Source organism: Enhydra lutris, unplaced genomic scaffold, assembly GCF_002288905.1.
Source record: "Enhydra lutris kenyoni isolate GAN:26980312 unplaced genomic scaffold, ASM228890v2 scaffoldscaffold8, whole genome shotgun sequence".
Classification (NCBI taxonomy): domain Eukaryota; kingdom Metazoa; phylum Chordata; class Mammalia; order Carnivora; family Mustelidae; genus Enhydra; species Enhydra lutris.
In genome coordinates this window covers 39,107,000-39,130,352 of record NW_019154092.1, presented here as the reverse complement: position 1 = coordinate 39,130,352, position 23,353 = coordinate 39,107,000, and the positions used below count along the sequence as shown (strand labels likewise).

Here is a 23,353-nt window from a genome sequence, read left to right as displayed (position 1 = left end):
CACACACACACGTGCCTGCACAGTAATGGAACAGTATGGACACCCATGTACACCCATGTAAAAAGTTAGCTTCCTCCATCTGACAGTCCAGTTTGAGTTGCTAATACCCAAGAAATCACTGGTGCTTACAAGTAAGGTTCCCCTTTAAAAATGTTTTAAGTGGGGGCGCCTGGGTGTCTCAGTCATTAAGCATCTGCCTTCAGCTCAGGTCATGATCCAGGGTCCTGGGCTCGAGCCCCGCATCGGGCTCCCTGCTTGGCAGGAAGCCTGCTTCTCCCTTTTCCACTGCCCCTGCTTGTGTTCTCTCTCTTGCTGTGTCTCTCTCTGTCAAGTGAATAAATACTTTTTTTTTTTTTTTTTTTTTAAGACTGCTTTAATCAGGATGAGAATCTCATTTGCTCTTGTGTATTTAAGGGTCTGTGTAAAAAACGTCGTTAATGTAATACAGATCCTAATGAAGCTTCGTTCCTGGCTAAAAAGTCGTCCCACTTGCCCTTCATCTCTTAACTTTCTTATTAAGGAAAAGAGAGGGTTTACACACACCTTTGGTCTTTTGTTCCTGTAGAATGCTAGGTCTTGCTTTCTAGTGTAGGCCGGGGGTAACCAGAAGCCTTTATCACTTACCATGAAACCTTTCCTAAGCCTTTCTTCTACCTCCTGATGATGTTTTCCAGAACTGCAGCTCTTCGAGAATCTCAGCAGGTTGCCCTGGATAGTGAGCTGTTGGACACAATGCCAAAACAGTACGTTAATAGAGAAGAACAGACCACGCTACATTTGGAGTGTAGAGGCAGTGGTGGTAAGAAGTGCCAAGGAGCAGCCGTTGTCACAGTTCAGGTGAGATTGCTGAAGCTTCTTCATGATTCACAGAAGTTTTCATTTGAGTCCCTAATATTAGTGTGTTGTTGAGAGAGGCAGCAGGAAGCTCACAGCACATGATTCATGTCCCAAAACATTTAATAGTTTTGGGGGGAGTGATAAGCTCCCACAAGGAGCTAACTGTGTATTTCCGTAAGTGCTGATGTGTCCTGCAAGGCAGAAATTCATAGAAAAGCAGAACTACCGAGAAGATCTTTGTGAGAGAGGGGCTCACGCTGACCCCTAGAAGACTGCGATGCTGATGATTTGGAGTCACTGGGAAGGAATGTGGGAACGGAGTCCTCTGGACTCATTTAGGGGGAGCTGGCTAGGTCAGTCTACTTTAGGTGGTTTCTGGCTGTGTTGTTGGGAATTCACACTGGAAGGGCTGAGATTCGCATCAGAAAAGAGGATCACTTGAGGGCTCCTGCTGTGTGCTCTGGCCAATGGGGAGCTGCTGAAGACAAATGAGGAGGGCCTTGTGGAAAGCAGGTCATTTGGGTGGAGCTTGCCAGCAGGCAGAGGAAGAGATGCGCAGCTTTAAGATTAGGGTTCCACCGCCTCTTAGAGTCAGCTTCTTGAGTTGGAAAAACCGGGTCAAGTTTGGTCTTTGGGTATTCCTGTTATCTTCAGGAAATAAAGGCACAGAGTAGTTAAGTCACACACCTGAAATGACAACAACCACTGAGTGGCAGAAGCAGGAAGGCTGGGGCAGTGTGGGTGCAGAGCTCGAGCTCCTGACCCACTGCACCTGAGTCCTTCTCCAAGGGACTTCAGGGTTGCCAGAGCTGGGAAAGGAGTGCTCGGAGATAGGCTGCCTGTTGCCTGACTACATTTGCACAAACGTAGCTCTTCTTTTGTTAACTTTTAGAAATTAGGGACAATTTATTTTACTGTCTCTTGATTATCTTTCAGGAATTTCTTTTTGTGCTGATCCACCTTTGAGCAGTTCTAATGTATTCCTCATCAGTGTCCTTGGGAGCCTATTTTCTCTAAAATGTCTTCTCTGAAGTCACTTTTATACTTGTATTTTTCATTACCTTCAAAATTTGTTTCTGATAAAATAACAGCTTCATAGCATCTAAAGTTCAGAGATCTGATCTGAGATGAGAGACTTCTAAACACTGAGTAATGTCTTTGGCCAGCCGGTTTATAAAGTTAATTTTTTTTTTCAGTGTAATTTTTCCCAGTTACTAATACTTTAGTAAGACTAGGTAGGAGCATTTAAGAAGATCACTTGCCGAAGTGATAGAGCTGGAAGACAAGTCTGTCAATTTCGGATGGAGTTTGAGTTGGTGTGAGAAAAGCTGAAATGTATCCAGTTCTAATTAAAAAGGGTGTCTTCCAATCTGTGCTTTCACAAATATGGTATTTCTCCATATTTTGGAATTATATCTCTTGGCCAGGCAGTTAATTCTATGCAGAGAGGGGAAGTCTCCTAGGATGCATTTTTGTAAGTGACTGGGTGAAGTGAGTACAAAAATGTTTCCCCAGCTCTGTGAAGAGTTGTGAATATTTGCTGCTCCGGCCAAAGAACAGATCCCTTTGCCTGACCTGTTAACTCTCAGGGTCTTGTGGTGGAAAATACCACCAGGCCAGCTGGGGAGCTCTAACTCCCAGCCTGCCAGCGACTTGGCGCTTTTCCTTTTCAGAAATAGTCTTGATTTATCTGAGTCCTTGAATTGAAATTTCTTTACAAACTTTCGCTTTGTTGATTCTGAAATAGAAAGGTGTACCTTTGCTAAAATTCCTTCAGAGTGATCTTGATTAGAGGGAAGTTGGAAAGTAGATGCTTTATGAGAAGAGTTAAAATGAATATGGCTTAGATTTTATTTTATAGACAACTAAAAATACTTCTGCTTTTTTTTTTTTTTTTTTTTTTTTTTTTTTCAAAAGAAAAATTGCTAAGATTGTGTGAAGAAAGGAAGGGAAAAAAAGGGACAGGGAGGGGAGAAAAGGAGATTTTATAGAAGTCTAAAGAATTTGAAAAAATAGGTGTGTTTTCTGGTCATAATCTCATTAGAGATACCCAAGTTTTCTTAAAGCACGCTCTGATTTTCTGCTGGCCTTACTAGTTTGCCCAGTGCATTGCCTTCTGCTTCCATTTGGGAAGACCTAGAAACTTGGGAACCCTCATGGATGGCTCCTAGAGGTATCAGTATTGACACAGTACAGTATCTGCTTCAGCCATTATTTTGCTGGTAATGCAGATCTGCCTGGGTGGCTCAGTCGTTAAGTGTCTGCCTTTGCTGAGGTCACGATCCCGGGGTCCTGGGATCAAGCCCCACACCCGGCTCCCTGCTCTGTGGAAAGCCTGCTTCTCCCTCTCCGACTCCCCCTGCTTGTGTTCCCTGTCTCGCTGTGTCTCTCTCTGTCAAATAAATAATCTTAAAAATCTTAAAAAATTAAAAAATAAACTTAAAATTAAAAATAAACTTAAAAATCTTAAAAAAATGTGAGGATAGTGAGCAGCTTTTGTAATCTTATTCAAGTAAGATTTCTTTAGAAAATTATATGGCAATTTCTATATTTCTAGGATAGCCTAGGTTGGTTGATACTTCCCGGAATTGAGGATAATAAATTTGTTTGGCTACTCATTGATAGCTATGAGCAAGATAGAAGAAAGTCGAAACTCTAGCTGTCATGAAGTTAGGGCATTACTGAATCACTGCAAGTCAGATTTACTCTGAGTTTTGGTCAGAGATTGTGCTTGAGTCTAAAGCTGTCTCTTGCACAAATGCATGACTTTGGTTATGGATGTTGGGGTAGGGAAGGTGAGTTCTGACTGCTTCAGACTCATCACAGAACTGCCCCTGGGAGAGCACATGCTGTACAGAAGGTAGGTTGTTATTGTTATACGTAGAATTGTGGCACCTCTGTATCTCTACCTCCTCTGTATTCATGGCTATATCCAGTAGTTTTGATCCTGTTGAACATTATTCTGGGATCTGGCTATGCTGAACGTCATGAAATGTCTTCTGGTCACTCCAAATCAATAGCCACTTTGCAGTTTCTCTCCGGCATTTCCTCTTTATCAGCTTAATCCTTAGTTTGCTGGTTGTGCGTGGCGCTTCCCCGATCCCCTTTGTCATTGTGACATTAGCTGCTTTTGCCTCCTGTTTGTATTGGAGTTCCTAATCTAGGTTGGGTGTGTGAATGGTCTCTGGGGTCAGTGAAGCCCCTGAAAGTATATGGAAATTTTTTTTTTTCTGGAGAGTTCATAACTTCAGTAGATCCTCAGTAATCCATGACCCCCAAAGGGTTAAGCCAAATATTGATGACTCCCATTCTGCTTTTCTAGTCAGAATTCTCTAAGTTCCAGACATAGATTTCCACTTGCCTATGTAACATTCTGTGAATGTCCATAGATACCTTCAACTCAACAGGTCCCAAACTAATCCCACTTTTACCCTCCAAACCCTGTTTTTCCTGTAACAGGAAATGGGGACCTAGGCTTCAGTATCATCACCCCACCCTCATACTTCCCATCTAGCTACTTTCCAAGTCCTACTGGTTCTGCTTCTGAAATGATTTTACATTTGTTTCTTTATCTTTGTTCCTGTTGTCCCCAGGTAGCCTCACATTGCTTCTCCCCTGAATCATTACGTAAGGCTTCCTGTCTATAGCCTCTCACCCTGTCCAGTCTGTTTTCCATTCTGCCACTGTTCATCCTTTTAAACACAATCTTATCACATTTGCAGACTACCATCCAACATTGGCTCTCCAATATCTAAGAGGAATAGGACTTTTAGGACCCCCCCCCCCACCAAGTAATCTGTTCTTGATCAGTTTCTAGTGGCATCATTTACACTTCCCTGATCCCTAAACATTTTCTAGCCACTCGGGCTTTTTCCATTCTCTAAACATGACATGCATGTTCCTACCTTCTCTCTAAGGCATGTGCTGTTACTTATTGTCCCACACCCGTTTGTGAGCTCCTTCCCCTCATCCTTCCATTCTTGGTTTAGTCAGTACCTCTTGAGGCCTAGCCTCTCCTTGAGGCCTAGCCCCTCTAGTCAGATTGAGGTATTCTGTCCTCTCATAGCAGCTCTTGCATAAATGCTGTCGTCACCTGTTGTCTTTCCTCCCAGTCTGTGAACTCCTCAGGAGTAGAGTTCCTGTCCTTAGTCATCTGTGTTCCTGTACCACCTAGCATGGCTCCTGGCACATAATAGGTGCCCTTTTGTGGCCCTGTATTTGTCCGTGAAAACTACCAGCAGATCTTTCATTACGTTGAGGTATAAGTTGTTTGCATTATGATTACCTCTGTCATTGTGACTAGATTCTGAGCTCTGTGAGGGCCAGGACCTTGTCTTACTTCTGTTTCTGTTGTCAGTGGCTCACACAGACATGCCGTAGAACTGCGGTGTTTGAAGGAACAAACAACTACAGATTTATACACTTCACAAGTGAGCTCCCTGATTTTAACTACCCTCGAGAATTTTGTAGATATTATTTGGCTGGTAGTTGGAACTTGTTCGTACTAGAAATTAGCAGTCACTCTTTGATTGTGTTTACCTTAGGCCAGTTTATTGCTCAGTTGGCCAACTTAATGCTTTCCATAAAAAAAATCTCAACTTAACCACCACATTGTTTCACTTTTTACTCTAATACAAATTCTCCTGGCTGTTCAATCTCGGAAAGTGATAAGGATGGTCATACTTCAGTACACTACATTATCTCCTGGCTTTGTTCAGAGTACTTCTTACCACTTGCCGAGATCCTCTCATATCACTTGCTGGGGCACTCTCATGTTCCAGGTAACATGCTGATGACTGCTTACATTACCTCACTTAATCTTCACAAAATGGGGGTGAGGAAACAGGTTCAGAGAGTCCCAAAGATTTGCTGAAGTCACACAGCTAGTAAGTGGCTTAATTGAAATTTAAGCCCACATCTATTTAAATTCAAGACCCCCCCAAAAATAAATAAATAAATAAATAAATAAATAAATAAATTCATTCAAGACCCATGCTTTCCCACTCAGTATTGGAAGATGAAACCATTTGCTTTTAGCTGTTTCTGCTCCAATTTTAGGACTAGCTGTATCATTTTGAGTAAGCTGATCATCATCAAATCTCATTTAAATTAACAGGTGTACCATTTTCTCTCTCTGAGTTGGTGTGATAGGATCACCTTCTCTTTCAGTGATTAAAGAATTCATGGATTGGATCCATTTTAAAAATCAACTTCAGGGGAATGACTTTTTATTTTAAATATAAATTTTAGATTAAAATGCATAAGTATATTTTAAATGGCTCATTTATAAAGGTTTCAAATTATATCATAAAAATATTTTATTGCTTCATAGAATTTTTCTGTGAGAGGAAAGCCCTGGAAATTTCCAGCCATCTGCAAATGTTTGAACTATGTATAGCTTGTTTGGGATATACAAAAGCCAAATATATTTTATGGGAAGTGAGACGTGCTGCTTTTGCAGTTGTCTCACCCAATAGTAGCCTGATATTCCCTGAGGAAATGGGGTGATTTATAATATTATAATAGGCTCCTTTTGTTGTACTGTGGCATTGTGGGGCATGTTTGCCAGACCCAGGATTGATTTATTATCATGTGAAAAATTTGGTCAATTCTAGAAATGAAAGATGGAAAAGACCCAGTGAAGCCTTCACAGTATTGTACCAACTTGCTTGCTTTGTCCAGCTTTTACATCGCTTTGTCTCCTCACAGTGACTCAGGCGGAGGGGCTCCCAGCACGTGGCTTTGTTGTGTTGTCCGCAACTTCCAGTGATTGTGAGCTGCCAGGCCCTCAGCCCCTCTTCCATCCTAGTGAGCAAAGAAAACTCTCCGTAGAGTTGGGAACAATGAACAAAAACAAGTAGACTGGGAAATAATGATCATTTTGAGGTGTTTTTGGTGAGAATGTTGCTTTTCCTTTCTCTCGGGCACTAGTAGTTTCCATAGCCTGGGGTGGCAGTTCTGAAGCTCTAGTTACTTGGTCTCATGTCTGCATTTCCCAGTCTGGGAACCTCTGTCCTTCTCTCTTATCCATTGTCTTTCCACTTCCTTCATCCTCACTGTCTTCCTTCCTCCCCTTAGATTCTTTCCTTTCCACACTATTTGGCTGCCTTCTCTCTGGGCCAGCCAGCCGTGTTGCTCACTACTGGGGAAGCCCATGTGAGGAGAATGCAGGGTGTAACATTCCTGCCTTCTGAATGTTCTCATCTCTTCAGCATTCTCTGCTGTCCCTGCAGGATAAGTCCAGATTCCCTAGCCTGCTTCAAAGGACTCCCTTAGGACAGGACCCCCCGCTCCCTGGACAGACTGCTGTGTGCTATCCATCTCTGACCCCCTTCCCAGGCTGGGCTTCTCTTTGCTGTCTCTTTGTCCTCCTGTCCTCCACAGTTGCCACCTTAGTTCTATCTTTGTGTTGCAGCTGGGTGTAGGGTGTGTGGTGCATCTATTCATATCCAGTAAAGGACATTAGAATGTACGAACAAAGCAGTTATCGCATAGGTCGCCATCAGTTAATTAGAGTAAAGGGATATTAGCAATCCCCTCAAATAGGAAAGATGTAATCTTAAATAAAGACTGATGTTTTAAATTGAAATAGATTTGGGTAGGGGTTTTTTTGTTTTTTGTTTTTTTTTTAAGCTCAGTAAATTCTCCTTTGTCACATCTTTACTGAGAACGAGTAAAAATTTTATTAGAGATGAGCTTTCAAGGACCACTGAATCAGTCAACTACCCTTTCGTAGGCATCCAGCTGATGTGTGCACTTTCTGTATTTTATCTTATTTTGTTGTTTGTTTTATAATTGTATATCCTGCGATGCCTGGGTGGCTCAGTCAGTTAAGCAGCTGCCTTCGGCTCAGGTCATGATCCCTGGACTCTGGGATCAAGCCCTAGGTCAGGCTCTCTGCTCAGCGGAGAGCCTACTTCTCCCTCTCGCTCTGCCTGCTTTTGCTGTCTCTCTCTCTCTCTGTCAAATGCATAAAATCTTAAAAAATAAATAAATATAATTGCATGTCCTTTCTTCCTTTCAAAATGGCAAGTGTTTTTATCAACAGCATCTGTGTCATGGTCTGCACATGAGATGTGCAGCCTTAGTGTTTTGAGTTGAACTGTGTGCGATGTTGGGTGGGGAGAATGGAGAGGAGTCAAGGCTCTGGGGAAGGTGCTCGACAGAGGAGGGGTGTCATGTGCTTCAAGGGAAACCTCAGCGGTAGAAGACACAAGTCTGTTTTTTTTTTTTTTTTTTTTAAAGATTTTATTTATTCATTTGACAGAGAGAGATCACAAGTAGACAGAGAGGCAGGCAGAGAGAGAGAGGGAAGCAGGCTCCCTGCTGAGCAGAGAGCCCGATGCGGGACTCGATCCCAGGACCCCGAGATCATGACCCGAGCCGAAGGCAGTGGCTTAACCCACTGAGCCACCCAGGTGCCCCCACAAGTCTGTTTTTGATGAGACCTGGGGAGTCCAAACACAAGTGACAGAGAACATATCCTATAAAAGTCAGTGATAAACTGACTCAGGTTTGATTCTTCATGAAAAACTGAGGTTCTTAAATAGTTTTCTTTCTTTTTTTTTTTTTAAGATTTTATTTATTTATTTGGCAGCAGAGATCACAAGTAGGCAGAGAGGCAGGTAGAGAGAGAGGGGGAAAGAGAGCCCGATGTGGGGGCTCAATCCCAGGACACTGGCATCATGACCCGAACTGAAGGCAGAGGCTTTTAACCCACTGAGCCACCCAGGCACCCCTTAAATAGTTTTTTGACATGTTTTTTTTTTTTCCCCACCCCTGTCCCATTCATCTGAGAATTTTGAGTTATTAGTTGTAAAATTCTTCATCAAATACTCAGTATATTTGTAGTATTTTTTCTAGAAACATAATAGGAATCAAAAAGTCTGTTGACCATTTAAATTTTTCTTAGTTTGAAGGTATGCATAAGAATGAAGCAATAAGCCAGCAGCTTCATGTTTTGCGAAAGGAAGTGAAGCAGTTGCAAGCCGAAGCTGCTAAACCACCGTCACTTCATGTTGTGGAAGCTGCAGTCCATGCAGAAAACTTGATTACGTAAGTTTTGAAGGGATTATTATTTAAAATTCTGTTTTGTTATTACTGATAGTAATCCTACCCACTACCACACCCCCAGGCACCCACTAATTAAATTAGTACAGGGATCAGCAAACAATGGCTGTTGGACCAAATCTGGCCTGCCACCTCGATTTATAAATAAAGTTTTATTGGAACACAACCATACCCATTTATTTACTTCATGTGTATGGCTTTATGCTGTGATGGCAGAATTGAATAGTTGTGACAATTTATGGCCCATAAAACATAAAAATATTTACTCTCTGGTCCTCCATGGAATAAGTTTACTGACCCCTGAATTATGAAATGACAGCATATTGAAATTCAGACATGGAGTTAAGTTTTAGATTAAAGTTACATTTACCCAGAAAGTCATCGTTGTCAACTCCGATCACTGATCAGAGTTTGAAGTGGAATTGCTGAGGGGAAATGGGGCTCTCAGGTGTAGTTGTTCTCTTGCATTTAGCTATTGTGGTTTTTCTTTTGGAGCTTCTGGCTTACACTCAATGTCCTCTTCTTAAAGCCACCAGGGCATGACTTGGGAGAGGGGTTGACTCTGCCTTTGACTTTAAGGTAACTCCACATTCTAGAACCAGCAACTAATCCCCCAGGAGACTGGGGTGGTGGTACAGAGGAGAGCATTGAGTCCCTTTTGTAGGTTGGATTGGGGGACCTGGGAAGAAGGAGATGACGCTAACAAGGAGTTTCTTTTACTAGCAAAGGAACTCAAAAGAGTATGAGACTTAGAAGAGGTATCCTTATTCTAGGGTCTTAACTCTGTACAGAAATCTTTTTCAGTGTTTCGGATTTTAAAATTTAGAGAAATCAGGATTCTTGTTTTTAAAAATATGTATTATGTAAGGAATATACAAAGTGAAAGAATAATGTATTAATCTATTATGTAAGGAATATACAAAGTGAAAGAATAATTTATATGAATTACATATAAAATATGAAAGGATAATTTTGATAAGGGTAAGAATGTTAATACAGCTGATCCCTGGGGCACCTGGGTGGCTCAGATGGTTAAGCCTCTGCCTTTGGTTTAGGTCATGGTTCCGGGGTCCTGAGATCGAGTCCCACATGGGGCTCCCTGCCCGGCGGAGAGTCTGCTTCTCCCTCTCCCTCTGCTGTTCCCCTTGCTTGTGCTCTCTTTCTCTGTCAAATAAATAAATAAAATCTTTAAAAAAAAAAAACAGCTGATCCCCAATCCTCCAGGAGGACATAAAATCATTTCTGTGTATTAAAAATAAGTGTTGATTGGGTTATGGATGTTGGGGAGGGTATATGGTATGGTGAGTGCTGTGAAGTGTGTAAACCTGGTGAGTCACAGACCTGTACCCCTGGGGCTAATAATACATTATATGTTAATAAAAAATAAAAAATTAAAAAAAAGTAAGTGTTGGGCCAAGTTGGAAGATACTTACTCCATGGAATATTTTAAAGATTTTATTTATTTATTAGAGAGAGAGAGAGAGAGAGTGTGTGCTCATGAGTGGGGGGAGGGGCAGAAGGAGAAGCAGGTTCCTCGCTGAGCACGGTCCATTCCAGGACACCCAGATCATGATCTGAGCCGAAGGCAGATGCTTAAGTGACTGAGCTACCCAGGCACCCCCACCCTATGGAATATATATATTTTTTAAGATTTTATTTCTTTATTTATCAGAGAAAGAGCACAAGCAGGGGGAATAGCAGGCAGAGGGAGAAGCAGGCTCCCTGCTTAGCAAGGAACCCGATGGGACTCGATCCCCAGGACCCTGAGATCATGACCTGAGCTGAAGGCAGACACTTAACTGACTGAACCACCCAGGTGTCCCCCTCATGGAATATTTTTAAAGTGACATTTGTATGGAGCTCTGAAGGACTCTTAAGAATATTGCCCGAGGGGCGCCTGGGTGGCTCAGTGGGTTAAGCCTCTGCCTTTGGCTCAGGTCATGATCTCAGGGTCCTGGGATAAAGCCCCGCATCGGGCTCTCTGCTTGGCGGGGAGCCTGCTTCCCTTCCTCTCTCTGCCTGCGCCTCTGCCTGCTTGTGATCTCTGTCTGTCAAATAAATAAAATCTTAAAAAAATATATATATATTGCCCGAGAAACGTAGAGTACCAGAGAAACACTTGTGAGTTTGGATTGTCCTCCTGTAGACCAGTGTTTCACCTACATTTTCCCGCAGGGCCTTAGTGAATGCCTACAAGTTGCAGCCTACCCCCGGGGCGCAGAAGGTTGGCATTAGCCTCTTCTTTACGGTTGTGGATTATGTCAGTGATGAAACTCAGCGTCATCCTCCCACAAGGCAGTTCTTTACATCGTGCATTGAGATCTTGGGCCAGGTAAGGTCTCTGTGTGTTTTTAGCCATATTCACATACATTGTGTTCCTGTAGTGGCCTCATCGGGTACGATCAGGGTTGACTTCAGGCTTACCTCACAGAGTCGGACTCTTTCATAAGTCAGAAGCCCTTTGAACTGTTAACTTCTCTCAAGATGTGATTAAAATTGTTGGTATAGAATTTTGCTTCTCAAACAAGAGATACAAAGTTATTCATATTGGAAAGTCTCTGGGGAGACATCACACTTTCATACACTTTTGGAGTTGTTAACCGTAACATGATGAATCTCTTTATTGTTTATAAAACGTTCTCTAGTCCGTCCTCACAGTGACTATGTGATCGATGCCGTTCTCATTTTAGAGATGAGAAAACTGGTCTCCAGTAGATGAAATGACTTGCGTAAAGAATACAGTGGGTCAGGGGCACCTGGGTGGCTCAGTGGGTTAAGCCTCTGCCTTCGGCTCGGGTCATGATCTCAGGGTCCTGGGATCGAGCCCCGCATCGGGCTCTCTGCTCAGCAGGGAGCCTGCTTCCCCCTCTCTCTCTGCCTGCCTCTCTGCCTACTTGTGATCTCTCCCTGTCAAATGAATAAATAAAATCTTAAAAAAAAAAAAAAAAGAATACTGCGGGTCAGTGCTGGGGCTGAGCCTGGATCCCAGGTCTTCTGCCACAGCAGTCTATGTTGCTCCGCCTCCCTGCTGCTGCCTCCCGGTTGCTGTTCTCGGTCCCTGTTTATTTGTTTACTTATTTGACTTACTGTTAAATATATGGATATTTAAAAATGCGAGAGCAATGTATCCATGCATATTTATGAAATATGTCCTTGAGGAAAGGAAAGCCACTTGATGGAAAATGTGTAAACAGCAACCAGGTACTCTCACCAAGTTGCAATGGAATGAGTACTTAGTTATTGGATACTTATAAGGAGGTGGTGCAGAGCAGATATTAAGATAGATTTTTTAAAGTTTTCTTCCTGACTTTAAAATTGATGTGTGCTTATCATGAGATATGCAGACAGTATAAAAAGTATAAAGAAGAAAAATTTCTCAGAATTCTAACCTCCTGAAGATACTGGTTACCTAGCTAACATTCTATTATAGTTTGTCTTGTGTATGTTTGCATGTTAGTGTATGTGGTGTGCCTGTGTAGAAATGGTACTGCATTCCTGCATATAACTAAATAGATGGGGATAGACATATATACCCAGAAATGGGCAAGTGCTGTTTTGTAACCTGTTTTTCATTCAAGCACAACTTTTAGATACTATTGTATGTTAATAAATACAGACTGATCTCATGGTGTTTAATACATGGTGTTCCCTAGTACCCATACGTTGTGATGTGTTGAGCCCGAGCCCTCTGGCTGGCTATTCAAGTAGTCTGTTTTGCTGCAGTGAGCCTGAGATAAATATTCTTTTTTTTTTTTAATATTTTATTTATTTATTTGTCAGACAGAAATCACAAGCAGGCAGAGAGGCAGTCAGAGAGAGAGGAAGGGAAGCAGGCTCCTTGCTGAGCAGAGAGCCCGTTGGATGTGGGGCTCGATCCCAGAACACTGGGATCATGACCTGAGCCAATGGCAGAGGCTTTAACCCACTGAGCCACCCAGGCACCCCGCCTGAGATAAATATTCTTACATATCTCTGTGAACTGTTGGGACTGTTTTTTCCAGGATGATTTCCTAGAAGTATGGTCGCTATGTCAAAGGGACTAGTGTTTGATGCAGATTGTGACAGTGCCCTCCTGGGAAGTTTTTACCTGTCGCCACTGTTGTAGCAGGGTTTGAATTTAGTGTCTCCAAACCGTAACCAGTGTGAGGAAGGACTATTCTTTTTAAGTCTTTCTAATCTAATAGGGGAAGTGAACTTTGTTATTATTTTAAGTTACATTTCTTTAAGCACTTGTTCACTTGTATGATTTTCCATATGTGTATTGGCCATTTAATTTTTTCTTGTGATTTGCTGGTTATTGTCCTTTGCATGTTTTCTGTTGTAGAATTTCTGTTTTTGATTGCTTTGAAAGAGCTCCTCTATCACCCTAGTATCTGCAATGTGTTCTGAATTGGGTTTTCTACGTTGTCATTTTCCTTTAATTTTATCATCCTTTTTGCCTTATGGAGGTTAAAATTTTTATATATTCAGATCTCTCAGTCTTGCTTTTTATTATTTCTGCCTATGATCCAGCTTATCAAAGCCTTTTTTTTAACATCTTAATTTTATTTTTATTTTCATGTTCCAAGATTCATTGTTTATGTACCACACCCAGTGCTCCATGGAATATACTTGACCCTGAAATTATTTAAAAACTTATATCCATTACTTCAAATAGTAGAACCAAGTTAAAACAAGGTGAAGTTATCTTGATTATATATTAATTATTAAAGTTAGCTTTTTAAAAGTATTAAAAGCACATCTCAATAAAACCTATAACATAGAGGTTTTATTTTCTTGACAAAATGCAGAGTCACTTGGGATGCTTAGTAATCATGGTAGGTACCTTGCAAATTTCTGGATTCAAATTATCCTAATATTATCCTAATATTTTAATCTTTTAAAAATTCTCTGTGGCTTGTCCAAATCAAGTTCACGGATAATCTAGAATTTTTAATATCAGCATCACTGGAAGTGTTAGGTTATCTGTGTTGATTTTAGATTTTTTTGATTGTTTCACATTTTCTTTTAGAAAAAGTTCTGTTTGCCTTCTATATTAGCCCTTAAAGCTTGGTTGCTTAAATAAAAATTTGGAGGGGGGCAGCAGTGCAGATTCTGATGACATTTTCCCTTTCTAATTCTTTCAAGGTGTTTATCAGCGGCACTAGGTCAGAATGCAGGAAAGTACTGGAGACCATTCTGAAGAACAGAAGGCTGTGCTCTCTGCTGTCTCCTTTCTTCACTCCCAACGCTGCGTCCACAGAGTTCATTCAGCTCTATGAGAAAGTGGTGAAGTTTCTAAGTGAGGACAACAGTGATATCATTTTCATGCTGCTGACCAAGGTGAGTTGTGATTCCGTTCTGATGCTACCGTGGAAATGTAGGCTCTAGTGTTATTTCCCACTCCATAGAAATGAAGGGCCTCCCTGGAGTTCCTTTTCCTGGTAGACCCTTTCCACATTTTGTATCATCTTCAAGCAGCCTCATCCCCATCTTGTGGGGACAGTGGCTGTGTTGTGTAGGGCAGTCTCACTCCACATGGTGGAAAAAGGACTTCACTCCCAAGCCCTCTTTAGAAACAGTACAGCCTTGAAATATTCATAATAGTAATTTAGTGCATCCTTCTTTTGAATATATCCTGAATTTATGCTGGAAATGTGTTTGATAAATGAGATGTCATATATCAAAGTCTCTCATATTTGGAATAAGCCAGATAGAAGCAAATTGCCTTTGTCCTCATTCCAAGTAAAATATTAACCCAGGCCCAGGCGATGAATTTACTTAACCACCTTGAGAATTTCAGAGCCTTAGTGATTGTGCCTTCAATTGTATTTCTCTGACATCTATAAATCATAAAACCTAGGCGTTTTTTAGGGCCCAGAGACTGCTCTCAGTCGGTAATGGGGAGAAGACGTTATTTTGTAGTTGGAAATTCTGGGAGGTGATCGATAACACCCTGAACTTTTATTAACTGAGATAGGTTACTGCCGCAGACTCAGAAATGTGACCGTATCAGATGGAGACAGACCCATAAAGTGGCTGCTTGTGTTTCTGCCCCTGTGACCGATGGGGCAGGACTACAGAGTTCTGATTCTTGCCTTGCAGGGAAGACTTAACCAAACATTCTTACATTGCAAAAAAGCATGTGGAGCTGAGAATACTCTGCCCCTGAAATCCCAGAGGGTGACGTGGAGGTGGCAGCTTACTGACACCTGTAATTATTGGCCTGCGTAGACTCCTTTAAGTACTTGTATATACCTTTTAGTTTCAGTCTTTTTTTTTTTTTAAGCGATTTTATTTATTTATTTGACAGACAAGAGATCTGTCTCTGTCTTTTAGTTTCAGTCTTTTTTTTTTTTTAAAGCGATTTTATTTATTTATTTGACAGACAGAGATCACAAGTAGGCAGAGAGAGAGGGGGAAGCAGTCTCCCCGCTGAGCGGAGAGCCCAATATGGGGCTCGATCCCAGAACCCTGAGATCATGACCTGAGCCGAAGGCAGAGGCTTAACCCACTGAGCCACCCAGGCGCCCCTAGTTTCAGTCTTTATACAAAGCTAAATGTTAGGTGATGTTTGACTTTTAAACTAAATTTACACATAGTTTTCTCTACTTTGGTTAATTTTCCGGTGTCAGTAAAACTGCTTCTTGTTTCTTTTTCTTTTTAGTTCGATCTTAAGCAATGGTTAAACGCCACTAAACCTCCTCTGTCTGATCGTACCAGGCTTCTGGAGTCCATTCATTTGGCACTTACTGCCTGGGGCCTTGAACCAGATGAAGATATTTTGATGCCATTTAATCTTTTCTGTAAGCACTGGACTTACCTTCTTCTCTACCAGTTCCCTGACCAGTACAGTGACATTCTCAGGCTGCTGATGCAAAGTAAGTGTCTTTTAATTGTACTGATTAGATTGCAGTGAATATTTAATATGACATTTACCATTCTACAGTTGTCATCCAAAAATGTAAAAATAAGACAGGTATGTGGAAATTTAGAATCACTCATTTTTACCTAAAGTGCTTGACGAACAGTGCCCGAAAGGGTGCTGCTGTCTGTAGAATAGGTCAGTTATTGTTCTAAATGTTCAAATGGTCCCTGGTTCAGTCCACAGTCATGCACCCACCTCTTTCCCTTGACTTTGCAGCTGTCCTGAGCTGGGCTGGGGTAGGAGTGGGCCTGCTTACTCTGCCAGCTACAGATTTGGTAAGAGAAGGAAATTGCTCCTTTGCAATATGTTTGCTGTGCCAGCTGGTTTCTCTGTAAATCCAAATAGTGGATCAAGTTTATTTTTTCCTCCCCCTTAATTTTTTGACTCCTTTTTTTTTTGCAAGTGTACTTTATCTGTATGTAATAGTAGCCTGTATTTATATTCACCAAGGGAAAGAGCAGTGTTCAATTTTCTATATCCCGCTATTTATTTTTCCCTCCTGCCCTGCAGTTTTCCACTGGAGTACTGGAGATTAGAAGAGGAGTGAAAGGGGGCGCCTGGGTGGCTCAGTGGGTTGGGCCTCTGCCTTCAGCTCAGGTCACGATCTTAGGGTCCTGGGATCGAGCCCCACATCGGGCTCTCTGCACAGCAGGGAGCCTGCTTCCCCCTCTCTCTCTGCCTGCTTCTCTGCCTACTTGTGATCTCTCTCTCTGTTGAATAAATCAATAAAATCTTTAAAAAAAAAAAAAAAAAAAAAGAAGAGGAGTGAAAGGTTGTTAGCTTTTTTGTTTTGGGAATTTCACTAGGCAGGAATTTTATTGAAATTTGAAGAATGCCATAGCATTTACTTTTTTTTATGTGAACTTGGTACAGTTTATAGATATAATGGAAAACTAAGTTTTGCTTTATGCCATGTTTTTGTGTTACTCAGTAGAAACCATTTAGTGAGTAAGTTAATGATTTTATATATTGAACTACCTGAAGAATACTGACATGTGTGCTTTCGTTTTCAGAGCACTTCAAGCTTTCATTGTTTTTGTGGAGGCAAGTTGCAGGGTGGGTGGAGAGTGGTAGTAGGGAGATGTATTTGTACAATTTTGATGCATGCTGACATAACTAATTTTGCTCTTAAATTTTCAGAACTTGATCAAGTGTATATCGTGGGTTTTTTCCCTGAAGCCTTTTTAAGAGATTGTAAGCAGTGCGTATAGGCAGCCACTGACTTGCGTTTAACAGCAAATTTATACTTACCAGGAAAGTAATTCAGTTAAAGGCTTAAGAATAACAGTACCATCACTGGCCGATCCCATGACTCTAGCCTCCTGGTTTCCCTTCCCTCCCTGGCCGCCATGTTGGTGTTCTCGGGGCTCTGTCCCTTTGCTTGTCTCTTCACTTCATTCTTCATGGACAAGCCCCTTGTTTTCCCGGCTTCCCTTCCGTGTTCTAGGCGTGCGCGACTCCCCTACCTGTAACGTGATTCCAGGGCTGTGTCCTCTGAGAGCCGGACCGCAGTAGCCCTTCAGCACAGACTCTTCGCTGTTCTTAGACATCTCCCACTCGGCAGATTGCAGCTGCCTCGCCCAGTCTCCCCTCAGATCTCTGTTATCCTGTTACCCTGTGTGATCATGCGAGCTCTGGGTGGAAAGGGCCGGAGGAGGTATTAGTGGAGGCCTCTGGGATGTGTGATTGACCAGGAGCAGAGGGCTGGCAGTAGTGTCTGCTTAGCACACTGGCTCTGTGTTGCTTTAGGTTTTGCCCCTCATGCGAGTGGAGTTGCAGGGGCAGGCATGAGAAGAGAGCCTAGACTCTGAACTCGAATTCTGCAGTCCAGTCTCCCTTGTCATGTTACTGCTGTTTTTCTCACAGCTTCAGCCAGGAAAGGTACCTTGACTGGCCCCCAGTCAGGGGCTGGTAGGTGGGATTCCCACTCATCCCCCTGGATTCCAGCCCAGATGACTGGCTGTGCTCACTCCCAGCGCGGTTACTAGGAACCAGGAAGGTCAAGTGTCCAGGTGGACAGTCCTTTTCATAGTGCTCTTGACTGCAGTCTCTTCACCCTAGGTCTTTGTGAATTTGTTTTGGATTTTTATTTAATTTTCATTCCTTTGGAAAGTACACATGTTATTTGATTCAAGTTGAAAAAATTAGTTTGTGAAAGATGCTAACCTCCTGTCTTCTGTCCCTGCCCCAATAAGGCTCTGCGGAGCAGCTGCTGAGCCCCGAGTGTTGGAAAGCCACTCTGAGAGCCCTGGGCTGCTGTGCCCCAAACTGCCAGCAGGGGGCAGCCTCTGCAGAGAGCTCGGTGCTTCAAAGCTCTCCGGATGTTCTCTTGTCCGACAAGCAGGTGTGTAGCTTTTGGTGTCTGAAGTTTATATCTCTGCATTCCTTTTCTGTTTCCTTTGCTCTCTGTGTTTTAAACAGTTGGAACACATTCGCAATTTTTATCTAAAAAGCTGCAGTTCCGTGCATTATCTTTAAGAGCCCTGTGTTTTTGTCAGCCGCTTGCTTCCTCCCATGCACCCCTTGCCTTTCTCTCACCCCTCAGGGTCTGTCTTGCTTATCCGTTCAAGAGCAGCCCAGACCCACCCTCTGGGTGTACCTGCCCTCCCCAGCTTACCCACCCGATACTTAGCCCCATGCCCCTGGCTCCTTCGGTCAGGTTTTCATGCAGCATCCCACAGAGCCTCGGTTTCATCCACATTATGTGGTTTGGGTCCGCATGACAGTGTATTGGGAAGAATGGTTCCTCTGCTCTAGAAAGAGTTTGAAATCTGCTGATTTACTTTTCCTATGCAAACACTTTTGCAGCTCTGGTACAAAGTCTGAGCCCTCCATCACAGTCTAGTACTCTGCTGAAAGTAGACCTTCAGTAAGGACTCTTTGACCTGTCATTCTCTTCCAGATAACGGAGACTATACAATGGCTTTCAAATTTTTTTTATAAGCTTCGGTTATCCACATTGGACTTTAAAAGCTTTGGTTTGTTCTCAAAATGGAGTCCTTACATGGCTGATATGAAGACGCTGTTGGGCTATCTTGTAAAACGGCTTCTTGACTGCGAAATGGCCTGCCTGGCTCAGGACCCATCTGCCAGCAGCAAAACAGGTAATATGTCTTTATGCCCCACGGAGCGAGGTGCTCTGACCTTCCATTATAAGAGACTTGATGAGACACATAAAGAGATTTAAATCTTAGCAATAAAACTAGATATTTGAGTGTCATGAAGAAGAAATAGGAAATATATAGCATAGGTGTGAACGCATCTAAGTGTCATACCTGTGTTCACTCGCACACTGCGTGCTTGCTTCATCTTGTCTCTGCCCCTCCTTCATAGGGCATGGCACATGGAGATAGGTTTCAGTTTCTGGCTCTTTCTTCCTATTGTTGTTCTCATTTGGAAAAGGGTTCTGAATATTTAAACATTTATCTTTTTAAAAAACGTACGGTGTAAAATTATCCATGACACTGTGTTGTAATAAAAATTCTTCGAGGGGCGCCTGGGTGGCTCAGTCAGTTAGGCATCTGCCGTCGGCTCAGGTCATGATTCCGGGGTCCTGGGATCGAGTTCCGCAGCGGGCACCCTGCTCAGCGGGGAGCCTGCTTCTCCCTCTCCTGCTTCCCCTGCTTTTGTTCCCTCTCTAGCTGTCTCTCTCTCTGTCTGTCAAGTAAATAAATAAATAAATAATCTTAAAAAAAAAAAAAAATCTGGGCGCCTGGGTGGCTCAGTGGGTTAAGCCGCTGCCTTCGGCTCAGGTCATGATCTCAGAGTCCTGGGATCGAGCCCCGCATCGGGCTCTCTGCTCTCTCGGGGAGCCTGCTTCCTCCTCTCTCTCTGCCTGCCTCTCTGCCTGCTTGTGATCTCTCTGTCAAATAAATAAATAAAATCTTAAAAAAAAAAAAAAAATCTTCAAGAAATTCCATTGCAGCAAGTGAAAACACAAGCTTACTTAGTTACATGCACTGTGTTGTTTATCAATATAGGTTTGTGAGTATACAGATAAGTAGGTGTTTTTTAGCATTATTAATGATATTGATGAAGGATGAGCTTGTTTCTTGTCTCTAAAAATTTTGCCTTCTTTTTAGTGCTGCAGTCCCTACATTCAGTTATCATCCAGCTTTTTAAGCCGTGGATCTTGGTTTTAGAGGACAATGAAAGGTAAATCATTTTTCGGATATTCATATTCCTTTGAAATTTACAGAGTTAAAGTTCTGATGGTATTTGGCAAAAGGGATGCATTCATGGATTTCGTTTTTTATGTAGGGCCATATTAAATTTAGAAAATGCTTCCTTAAAAGGAAACTTAAGACATTTTCTGCTTCTGGAATTGTTAGTCTGGTTGATCAGATCTGTTATCTTGGAAGCAAAATAGATACTCATTTCCAGTTTTCTACAAAAAGATGTTGAATAAATTTTGGTACTTAATTCAGAAAAACAGATGTTACTCTCCTGAGTTAGATTTTGATAATACACTATGTATAATATGAGACTAACTGGATTTTACCCAGTATCTCAGTTATTTATTTTTTGGGATTAAATTGGCTTTTGAATTATTGGGAGGAATGAACCCCTTTCACATGAGCTCAGCGATTAAATGAAAACATGATGTTATGAGCATTTAAAACAGAGGTGGAGAACTGTTTGCATGCAGGGAGTTACCTCCTGCGTCTTTTTTCCCCTAAAAGCATGCAAAGAAAGCTAGGTGAACTTGTCAGGAGTTTGTTAAAATTACAGCAGTGCTAGATATCACAGTATTTAAGGTGTTCTCACAAATTTCAATCTGTTGCTGAGACTCGAAAAACATGAGTGGCTTGTTCTTAGTTCCACCAGTGGTGAGGGCCAGAACCGGGAACAGAGCTCAGGGCATCTGACGTCTCTGTCAAGATCTTTGTATTAACCCATGCTGCTCCAAGAGCTCGTTGAGGAAAATAGAAAAGTTTCTGGATCTTTGCTTTTGCTGGCGGACTATCCTTAATCTACAAGCTTTAGGATTCCACACTGACTCTCAGACTGCTGGCAGTAAGGCAGAATGTGCTGTTTATTTTCAGGAAGAATTAATAGGATTTCTTTTGGTATTGAGGTTTCTGGACCCAATTCAGAAACTAAAATGATCATATTAAGAGTTTTTTTCTTTGGTTATCTCCTCTCCATTTGTGGCCATCTTTCTGTTACATGGATTTTTTTTTTCTTTTTTCCATGTTTTAGGTAGACAGAATTGTTGAAGCCACTTAGCGGCACATGTCTGAGGCATTTGAAATGTAACCGAGATACACAAGTGTGTAAATTGGATATAGAAGGGTGTTAATCTATGTAGACAATACCCTTCTGGAACTTAATTGCTTTGGAATAAAGGTTTAGAAGGAAAGTAAATAAAATTGTGTGGTTGATATTATGAGCTACAATTCACAGAGGTTCAAGTGGTCTGAATGTGTCTTGGGGCTCCATAATATACAGTGTTCTGTAGGACTGAGGCAGTTCCTAGACCCTGGGATCTAGAGTGATTTAATCATGGTGCTTTCCTTTCTAAGCTTGTGCTTCTTTTATTGAAAGCAGCCAACGACATTATCCCTGGCTGGAGAGTGACGCTGTGGTGGCCTTGAGCGTCGTGCGCTTGTTCACTGACTGTATCAACTCCTTGCACGAGAGTTTTAAAGGTAGGAAGATGTTATGTTGTGTCTCTGGTTAGTATCACTTTTCCCCTAAATCATTTGGTTTCTCTTTTGCCTCTACTTTTCCTACTTTGTTTAATTTTGTTTTAGTTGGGAGACAGTCATCTTTGACCAGAGAAGGTCAGTGTGACATTTGTAACCTCTTACTGTTTGTAAGGTGGCTCTGAGCTGCATCAGCCTTGCACTGCAGGCAGCCATTCTCTTCGCAGACCCTCTGTCCCTCATGCTGAACCTCATTCTGCCTTCTGTAACTCTAACTTCTTTTTCGTTTTTTCTTTCTGTGCTTCATTTTGGGTGAATTTTTGAGGACTCTTCTGCAGTTTATTCAATCCCTCCAGCAGTGTCTAATCTGCTTTTAAAACAAATACAGGGGCGCCTGGGTGGCTCAGTGGGTTAAGGCTCTGCCTTCGGCTCAGGTCATGATCTTATGATCTCAGGTCATGATCTCAGGGTCCTGGGATTGAGTCCCGCATCGGGCTCTCTGCTCAGCGGGGAGCCTGCTTCCCCCTCTCTCTGCCTGCCTCTTTGCCTACTTGTGATCTCTCTCTCCCTCTGTCGAATGGATAAATAAAATCTTAAAAAAAAAAATCCAAAACCAAAAACAAACAACTGAATTTTTTATTTTGAGCTCTAGAAGTCATGTTTGTTTGTTTGTTTTCAAACCTATCCTGCTCCTTTTTAAATTTAATTTTATTTATTTGACGGACAGAGATCACAAGTAGGCAGAGAGGCAGGCAGAGAGAGAGAAGCAGGCTCCCCGCTGAGCAGAGAGCCCAATGCGGGGCTCCATCCCAGGACCCTGAGATCATGACCTGAGCCAAAGACAGAGGCTTTAACCCACTGAGCCACCCAGGCACCCCTCCTGCTCCTTTTTCATAGCATCTTATATAACTTTTGTTTACAATTCTAATTTTTATTTCTTTGAAATCTTTAAACATACTTTCCTTTATGATCTGTGTGCAGTAATAATGATCTCAAGCTCCTGCTGGGGATGGCTTATGCTGTAGTTAGGTGTTCCTTCAGACTCATACTGGGAGACTTGTTTCCTCATGGATTTAAAGTTTTGTACTGTGAGCCCACATTTAGAGAGATTCTCTCTGTGGGCATTCTGTCGAGACGGGGCTGAGGGTGTGTCCTGCAGAGGGGATCTGCATTTGTGGCCCTTCCTTTGTGGTTTTTCACGGTCATGTTGTCAGACCCCAGACTCCCTTGTAGTCAGCCCCAGTGATGGTAGTCAACTTGTCCCCCTCCTCGACTCTGAGTTAAGGGGTGAAGGCAGAGGAGGTCCCTTTCTTTCCCTGATCTGCTCTTTCACAGAGGGCAGTGTCCCTGGGCGACTCTTCGTGCTGTTGAAAACCCATGGAAGCACAGTCCATGGGAAGCCGAGGCTTCAATGTCTGTTTATAACCGGGTTTCCTAGTCTCTCTTTGCTTCTGGTCCCTGCTTCTGGCCCTGTTTTCTTCCACCGAGCGTACCCAGCTGTGTGATCTCAGAGGTGTTTTATTTTACCTAGAATATCTACATGTTTTGTATTGGGAGCTTCATAAAGACATTTGTCCACACCCTCCTCCAAGATTCTTGCAACTGCCCTGTTTTTTCTGTGTCCACTTTCTGTTCCTGGCTGTTGACTAGATTAATTGTGAAATAGTGTTTATATCCTATATATTCCTATTTCCAAACTTTTAAGTGTCATGTTTCAGGCCAGCATTCTGGTATGTCTGGCCCAGTGTACTTCAGCATTCTGTGATGGTTTCTTCATGGAAGCCTTCCACTCCAGCCATCCTGCTTGACGCACTGTTTCGTGAATGTCCTTGGCCCTCCCCTCGCTGCCCTTGCTCATCCTGATTCCACTACCACATGAAGCCTCAGGTCC

The 23,353-nt window shown here is 42.4% G+C and overlaps 1 protein-coding gene across 1 annotated transcript in view; it reads left to right on the top strand.

The window, feature by feature from the left end:
* The window catches only part of LOC111142436 (ectopic P-granules autophagy protein 5 homolog), a 104,122-nt gene that overhangs the window by 59,354 nt on the left and 21,415 nt on the right, over positions 1 to 23,353 (top strand). The window contains exons 27-35 of the mRNA XM_022495565.1: positions 675 to 837; positions 8,750 to 8,892; positions 11,083 to 11,239; positions 14,035 to 14,229; positions 15,554 to 15,767; positions 18,010 to 18,158; positions 18,717 to 18,918; positions 19,897 to 19,969; positions 21,365 to 21,465. Coding sequence (XP_022351273.1) covers positions 675 to 837; positions 8,750 to 8,892; positions 11,083 to 11,239; positions 14,035 to 14,229; positions 15,554 to 15,767; positions 18,010 to 18,158; positions 18,717 to 18,918; positions 19,897 to 19,969; positions 21,365 to 21,465 — 1,397 coding nt within the window. The remainder of the gene's footprint in view (positions 1 to 674; positions 838 to 8,749; positions 8,893 to 11,082; positions 11,240 to 14,034; positions 14,230 to 15,553; positions 15,768 to 18,009; positions 18,159 to 18,716; positions 18,919 to 19,896; positions 19,970 to 21,364; positions 21,466 to 23,353) is intronic.